The sequence below is a fragment of the Eupeodes corollae genome, chromosome 1 (genome assembly GCF_945859685.1).
Source record: "Eupeodes corollae chromosome 1, idEupCoro1.1, whole genome shotgun sequence".
NCBI classification, from domain to species: Eukaryota; Metazoa; Arthropoda; class Insecta; order Diptera; family Syrphidae; genus Eupeodes; species Eupeodes corollae.
The window spans coordinates 16,359,821-16,368,430 of NC_079147.1; the positions used below are offsets into that span (position 1 = coordinate 16,359,821).

Genomic DNA, 8,610 nt, shown 5'->3' on the forward strand with positions numbered 1-8,610 from the left:
AGCTCTTAAATGACTAATATTGTCCATTAAATAATCAAAATTTGGTATTTAGCCTTTCGTATAGAATAAACTAAGTTAAACTGAATTATATAGGAATTTTAACCTTCTGTATATTCAATTTGAATCAAACTATTATGTTAAAATTCGAATGTGGTATTTTTTTTATAAAGAGTTGCAAACACCTCGAGAGACCAAGTATATTAACTCAAAATTAAAATATTTCTAGAAATATCAAAGTAAGCACTCACCCTAAACAAAAAATGCATACAACTTTGAGAGCCAATGGATTTAATCAACCCCAACCACAATGCTTCAAATTTTAGCTCAGTTTTTCCAATGTTTCATTGAAAATGGCGGCTTTTTATATCAATCAAAAAACACCGAGAGTCCGAAAACCGAAAACAACAATGGCGTATCGAGGAGTAAACAAAGCGTCGTTTTGTCATCGTCCTTAATTTTTTTAATAATATTCCCAAAAGTTTAGTGCAAAACTCAAAAAATTATCGTTCAATCTCTTCCCCAAACACTAGCCCATAGATAGAACCTAAAATTTGTGATCCCTTAACTGCGTGTGATAGAGAAATTTAAATTACAAACTTGTGCGCGCCTCACTGCTTAACCTCAGAAAACTTAATTTTTTTCTTAATTTTGTTGGTCAACTAAAAATTATTAATCTACTGCAATCATAGTTTCCTGGGTACATCGTTAATTGCGATCCAATAATGAAGGAAGAGGGCCTCCTCAACAAATCGACGTCCTCCTTCGCCAACAACGATGAGATTCTAACGTCGCTTCTGAAGATCAATAACTTCGATAATAGCATCAAAGATGAGTCGCTGGACATCAATCTCTCGGCCTGTGTAACTATATCCGCCGACCCGACAATCATCTGCAACAACAGTCTGTCCTCGGACTTCTGGAAGGTCTTCGATGAGAGCGCCCAGGCCGACGAGAGCAGCAGTGCTATTGCAAATCGATCGGCACCGGCGGCGGAGAACATCAGTTTCGTAAGCCTTCTGCCTCCACCGCCACCTGCAGAAGCACACAAAGCTCTCACCGGATGGGGGAGTGATTTACCTTCTCCGATCTTACCGTCTCCCACAAAGAAGAAGCAAAAAAGCCGCAAACAAACCAAGCCCACCCAAATTACCGATGAAGGTAGTAATGTTAATGTAGAACGCAAGCCCGACATCAATGCACTAGCACCAGCACCACCGACAAAGACACCGACTACAAAAAATAATGTCCACCTTCCGATCTCAAATAGTTTTAAGGGTAACTTTCCGATTGCTGCAAGTAATCCAGATTCTTCGCCAGCAATCGCTTTCAAATTCAAATGCGAACATTGTCGAGTAGTGTTGAACGGGCTGGAGGAGTTCAGCAAGCACGAAGCCTCCCATAAGATTCTATTTAAATGCAACGAATGTGATCGTGAGTTTGCCAACGAGAGTGGCTTGAAGAAGCACGTTAAGAGTCATCGAGATGACTCGAGGAAGGACGGCTGGAAGAAGTGCCCTGATTGTGGCAAGTGGTAAGTTTATATTTTTTAGACAATATGTTCAGTCTTCTGTCGCAAATATTATTGACTTTTAAAGATAGGTGGACATAAATTTCCACATATACACCTTCCCCATATTAACTTAAATTTAAAAAGGAAGGCTTTGTTGTTATTTCTAAAACACATTTGACAGAGTCAATAAAGCCATAATAGCCTTGTTCTCCTTAAAAGAAACCATTTGAATTAAATTGAGTCTACAAAACCGTGTCGTCTGATGACCGTCCAATGTATAGTCAGTGTTCTAATAAAGTGGTCGGTCATCAGACCGATCCTTACAAATGGAGTAACAGTGGTGGACTGCACTACAGAAACAAACTGCGATCAGTTTAGTAAAGTTCAATGAAATGCCTTCTTTGGGACTCCGCTCAACTCCTCTCTCATCTTTTCTTATTTCTGTAATTGTCTCTAAAATTAAATTCTGTTCTTTGGAAATAACCAGGATATCATCAACATAAACAAAAACTTATATTTTTGATACTAGTTAAATATTAAGGTCTGTGTTCCACTGTGTTTCTATTTTAATGTAAACCAAAAACACAGTCTTACCTAAGGAACGGTTCATCTCCAATCAACAAGCAAAAAAAAACACATGTTATTTTGCATAAAAAAGTCTAACTTTTTTTTGATAACGGTTAAAACTACTTTTAATGCATGTTCTTCTTTTAATTTAATATTACTCTTAGCAACTGTATCTGTGTCTATTTTATATACCAATTTTTTTTTGTAGGGGTTGTAAAAATCCTAAGGGTTCGAAGGGTTGCCTGCTTACCTGCATTGTACCTTTTAGATTCATCAGCTAATGTATTGATCTTGAATATCCATTTAAAGCTTATAGCCTTTCTACCTGTCGGTAACTCCACCAACTCCCAAGCATTGTTTCCTTGCATAAGGGTAAGCTATTTTATAACTATGTATATCTTTTAGGAGGTGTGCCTTTTGTTGGTTCTTTTTGATTTTCTAACATTTTCAGAATCAATGACATCTTCTTCAGATTAGTAAATATATCAATCTTCTGATAACTGTTTTTCAAAATCAACATTGTTTTCATCTTCAACAATTTCTTCATTTTTAATCGTATTACATAGTTGTTAAGTTTTCGTTTCCTTGGTTCTTGCTGGTAAAAAGATTAATTTCAAAAGTAGAAGTATCTTCATATTTTGTCACATCAGGTTATTTGTTTAAGCCGGTATTCATTTCTTCACTTTATAAACTTGACGTCTCTGGACTTTATTATCTTGGCTGTTTCTGTATCTAACAGTATATATGCTTTTGATTCATCACAGAATCCTACAAGTACATATTTATAAGATACATCTTTCAACTTATGTCGAAGTTTCTTAATGGCATAATGATATGCCATCCAAATGTTCTGGTGGTCTTTAAAAATACATTTCATAGGGAGTTTTCAGGAATATTTAGCACAAATTTCATTTTTGTAAATAATTCGACGTTGGAATTAAATTTAGAAAGAAACGATCGCAAATAAAATATGAAAAAATAAATCGGACACCTTGTCGTATACTCATCTTTTTTTGTTTGTAACGGAGCAAGGATATCACTTTTAGGTTGCTAAAATGCTGTTACATATGTCAGATGATTATTCGATTTATTTTATGCGTTATTATAAGAACGTTCAAAATGGTAGCACAACGTGATTATACAACGATAGAATTGCAAAAATTAGTAATAAAACATTTTCAAGAAGGTAAATCTGTTGGTGCAATTGCAGAAATTGTTAAAAGAGTAAGTCTCCGGTAGGAGATATCATAAAAAAGTTCAAAACAACAAAATCCGTTGAAAATCTACAAAAATCTGAAAGACATAAGAAGCTTACTGCAAGCGATGAGGGTTGGATAGAAAAACGAGTTCAAAAAATCCCCAAAATAGTGCACTAAAGCTGACGACGACGGAGGTAAAGAAATACTTCAAAAAAAAAGATGTTAACCCTGAAACCTTGAGAATAGTGCTTCGAAAAAGTAATTTTCATGGAAGAGTGTCAAGAAAAAAACCATTCATCAACAAGAAAAACCGAAAAAAAAGTATTTGTCATTTTGTTATCGTGTTTTGTTCTCTGACGAGAGTAAATTTAATTTATTTCGATCAGATGGACAAACATTTGTGTGGAGAAAGACTAATGAGCTCAAGGTAAAAAACTTGAGACCTACTGTAAAACATGGATGGCTCCCTTATGGTATTGGGATATATGTCGGCGGCTGGTCCAGGAAATCTAGTTATTGTGGATGGATTTATGAATCAATACAAATACATACACTCCACTCCACTTGAATAGAAACAAACTTTTTTCTTACTATCAGAACGTGTAGCACTTTGGTAAATCTATAAATTCACCTCTTTGTTTTAGTTCCTATAAGAGGAATCTATTGTAAATTAAACTGCACTTCAGGAAAATACCATTAGGTTATTTTTTACCACTTCTAATTGGTTCAAACCACTGTTTTTTTTTGCCTTGAATAGAAAAAGTGTGCGTTTTGTTTCTATTGGTTTCGGTTACGACAAAAATTCTTATTTTAGTAATAGAAATTTAAATTAAAAGCATTAATTGTTCGATAAGAAAAAAATGGGCCGCGGAAAACCATTAAACCTTGCAGAAAAGGCCAAAATAGAAGTATACGCTAAAAACAAGCTTCCCTACGCACAATTGCCAACAAAATAGAAAGAAGTGTGGACTTTTTTTGGTCGTACCTTAGAAATAAAGACATCTATAGACCAAATATGAAGGGCAGGCAAACAAGAGCCACAACAGAAGCAGACAGAAGAAAGATTATTAGGCTGGCCTCCAATTCAAGCGACTCTGCTGCTAAAATCAAGGCGATGTGTGGTATTGCAGCTAGTCTTAACACTATTAGACGTGTCATTCGTAGGTCGCAATATTTGAAGCGCCTTAAATTGAAGAAAAAACCACCATTAAATCCAATACGACGACAAAATAGAATAGAATAGCAGAAGGAATATGACGTGGAAGGAATAGTGGACAAAAGTGGTATTTTCTGACGAAAAAAAAATTAAATTAGATAGCCCGGATAGTTTTTGGAGCGCCACTATAGCCGAGAAGGCGGTGTTAGGTGTGGGGGGCAATTTCCTGTTTGGAAATCTTGAGTTTCCCACGTGGAAAATGACGGAAAACTCCTACAAGCAAATATTGCAAGAAGCTTTCTCCAAGCTTACCAATGTATTTGGACCAATACCATAGACTTTTCAACAAGACAACGCGCCAATCTACAACGCAAGGATCATTAAAAGTTGGATAGCCGAGAAAAATGTTAACTTACTTCAATGGCCACCGTACTGCCCGGACCTTAATATTAAAAAAAACGTATGGGGATGGATGGTTCGTAGAGTGACCGACTATGGACGACAGTATGATGACAAAGAATCACTTACTGCTGCTATTAAAGAGGCATGGATTGCACTAAATTACTTAAAACAACTGTATGATTCACTTCCCAACAGGATTTTTGAAGTTATTTTAAATAAAGGTGGTAGCACACATTATTAAAATATCATTTTAAATAAAAAATACCCTCTTTACTGTTTTTTTTAAATTTGTTTCCTTATTTAATCGAAATGTTTCTATTCAAGTGGAGCAAAAAAAAAAACAGTGTTTTTAATTAAGTAATTAGAAAAGTGGTTAAAATAAGCTAATGGTATTTTCCTGAATTATTCTGTCTATGTAGTTTTATTTGCAATAGATTCATCTTATAAGAACTTAAACGGGATCATGACGAAATCTCGAATGCCGAAAATTTTGAAAATAAAAAAAAAATATCTAGAATGCAAAAATCTGGAATCCACAAAAATCCAGAATTAACAAAAATCTCGAAAGACTATTTAGAAAAAAATAAAAATTCGAGATTTTTTTTAACAGTTAAAACTCAATAAAACACAAATACAGCAGTTTACCCAATATTTTATTTTCTGAGCAAGAAAAATAGGTGCAAACAATAAGAAAGGTGCATGTGTAGCAATGTGCAATTGTATGATTGATAACTTTACTTGTCAACTTTAAGTTTGTTAAGGAGATGTAAGTTATCCAGAATGTATGTTTGAATTTTTGCATTCGAGATTTTTTTTTCTAGATTTTGGCATTTCGAGATTTAATTTTCTAGATTTTTGTTTTCGAGATTTTCATATTCGAGATTTTTACTTTCATAATTAATTTCTAGATATCGTGGTAGACCCAACTAAAACAAAAAGGTGAATTTATATATTTGATAATGCACGTTCTGATAGTAAAAAAAGTATGTGGAGCGGAGTGTATATTCAAATTTTGAAGGAAAATTTACAACAAAGCGCACGAAAATAAGGAATCAGCGAAGAATATTATTTCTATAAAAACAACGACCCAAAACACAAGGCTTTAAATACTCGATTATGGCCCCTTATAACTGCAAACATTTGATTGAATTTCGTTCGTATTTCAAAAGGATTTAATGTTGGAAATCATGATGATATTATGTCAATATTTAGTTTTTAAACAAAACCGTTCCTATTATAGCAACTTTATTATGGAAACAAATAAAAAATTTCTCAATGTGTGTAAAATTCAATTTGCAATAAACAAACCTTAAATAATTTCCCAATTTATTTAAAAACTTCGATGCCCTTTTTTTTGTTATTATACAGAGCTAGGAAGAAAAAATATAAAGCTTGAACTTCATTTAATGCTCTTAATGTAGTGGAAACCTTCCTCTGTAATGCCAAAGACGATTTAAAAAAAATATTTCACGAAATTTTATTCTTTTACTGTTAGTTCTGCATTTCCCGTAGACAACATATTTTTTTTTTAAACGTAAGTCTTCAACCATTTACGAGTACCTTATAAAATTTAAATCATATATCATAACACTCTTAAAAAAAAAAGAAGTTGACGTAACCCAAACCCAATACCACCAAGACTTTTGAACAAATTTTCCATAGACTCATACTCTTCAAGCTTTCAACTTTTAGCTTCAAATCGGTCCTGTAGTGATTAAATAGCCGTCTCTACAATGTCCCTTCAAGCTGCCTATGGTGTGCCCCAAGGCAACCATTTAGGTCCTCTTCTTTTCATTTCATAAATTAATTAGAAATAATTTTATTGGGCCTATCTTACATATCTCATTTAGAACTCTTTAACTTAGCAGTGTAAATGCGAGTTAATTCCTTATTTTAAAATGCATCAAAACCTCTCTTCCTTAATCTATTATTGTTATTTATTCACTTAATATAAAACAATCAAATTATTTATTTAATTTTCTTAGTTTAAAACTCGGAAGCATGTGGATGCACAGAAAAATCCACAGTGATAATAAAAAATACGGCTGTGATATATGTGGCCAAAAATTTGTTCAAAAAATTAATCTTACCCATCATCAGAGAGTGCACACAGCAGAAAAGCCCTACGAATGCGCTGAATGTCCAAAACGGTAAATAACACAAAAACTTATTTCTATTTTTCAATCTTTAATAAAATAATTGTTTTTTTTTGTAATTTAAGATTTCAAGAAAGATCTCATTTGCAACGTCATCAAAAATATCATGCCCAAACCCGTCCGTTTCGATGTGAGAAATGTGGTAAAATGTACAAAACCGAACGTTGCCTCAAAGTCCATAATCTTGTGCATCTGGAACAGCGTCCCTTTGCATGTCAGGTGTGCAACAAAAGTTTCATAAGCAACTCCAAGTTGAAGCAGCACTCAAATATTCACACTGGCGAACGTCCGTTCAAGTGTAACTACTGCACCAGGGACTTTACGAATTTCCCCAATTGGCTGAAGCACACCCGCAGACGTCACAAAGTCGACCATAAGACCGGAGAACTCCTCGAGCACATGCCTTCGTATTGTACAAAATCAGGCAAGAAGTCTACAGCAGCTGCGGCTGGAGGTGATGCTGAGGGAAAACCAACGAGGAAGAAGAAGAAAACCGAGACGGATCAGAAGAAAAACATAACTACTACATCACAGCCACAATCAAAACCACAACAACCACCACCGCTATCGCTACCGATACCACAACCGGTAGCTCAACCAAAGTCTTCCCAGTCTCCAACAACTCCCTCCGTCCAGCTTATGAAAACCAAAATTAAACTGGAACCCAAACAGGAACCACCGGAAGTTTACTCCAATAGCAACTTCACGGATTTGCACTCTCTGAGCATAACCAGTGCCGAGGAATTGATCATGGAACAAGCCCTCGAAATGGAAGAATTTTGTTTCTACAAATCGCAGTTGGATCAGTTCTGTATGCAGAAGGAATTTACTGTAAAAAAAGAATTTGGTAAAATTAGTTTGGGTTTTTATTTCGATTTAATTTTTAAATTGTGTTTCGTTTTGTTTGTATTACAGATAATAAAGCATTGTGCTCTGTTGACTCCTCGCCGTTTTCTTCGCCAGCTTCTGTCGAGCTTCCCATCACGTACAACATCCAGTCTCTTCCATCCACAACAATATCGACTGCAGGACGGAATGCATCATCGTTGTCGTCCGAATCTGCAACATCAAACACAATGCGCATCCAAGTTTTCAAGAATCAAACTCTTCCGTCCGTCGACACTTTGATAAATGCTTGCTTTTTCAAAACCGAGAATCAAAATATGTAAAATATATTCCTGATTTTGCGCCACCTAAATGTCATTGTGTGTCTCCACAAAATTCAAATTCGAATTCGATACTCGATGGCTTAGAATACGTTGTTGTTTTTTTTTTAACAACAAAAACAAAAAACGAACGATTAATTCGCCACAACTAAGACAGAAAATCATTTCAAAACAATTCATGTGATCACAAAGTAATTTAAATTTTTATTTTTTCTAAGGATTATAATGCGATTTATAGCTAAGTAAGTGTGTTTGGGTGAAAGGCTTGATTGAAATAAAACAAAAAATTAAATAACGATATAAAATATAAGAAAGTAGTCTCTATGACTGTTGATTCTATAGATTAAGTAAAATTGAACAAAACTTAATGTTCTTCTATCTTCTACTTGCGCGATATGATTAATTAACAGTATACACGAAATTATTCCATTTGATTTAGTTCCGATATTCAATT

The 8,610-nt window shown here is 34.4% G+C and overlaps 1 protein-coding gene across 1 annotated transcript; it reads left to right on the plus strand.

The window, feature by feature from the left end:
* Nucleotides 1-373: 373 nt before the first annotated feature.
* On the plus strand, nt 374-8,262 carry LOC129941092 (serendipity locus protein H-1). The gene is made up of 4 exons (XM_056049637.1): nt 374-1,531; nt 6,820-6,984; nt 7,056-7,837; nt 7,906-8,262. Exons 1-4 carry the CDS (start codon nt 723-725, stop codon nt 8,157-8,159), a joined length of 2,010 nt encoding a protein of 669 aa, XP_055905612.1. The 5' UTR covers nt 374-722; the 3' UTR covers nt 8,160-8,262.
* Nucleotides 8,263-8,610: the final 348 nt, after the last annotated feature.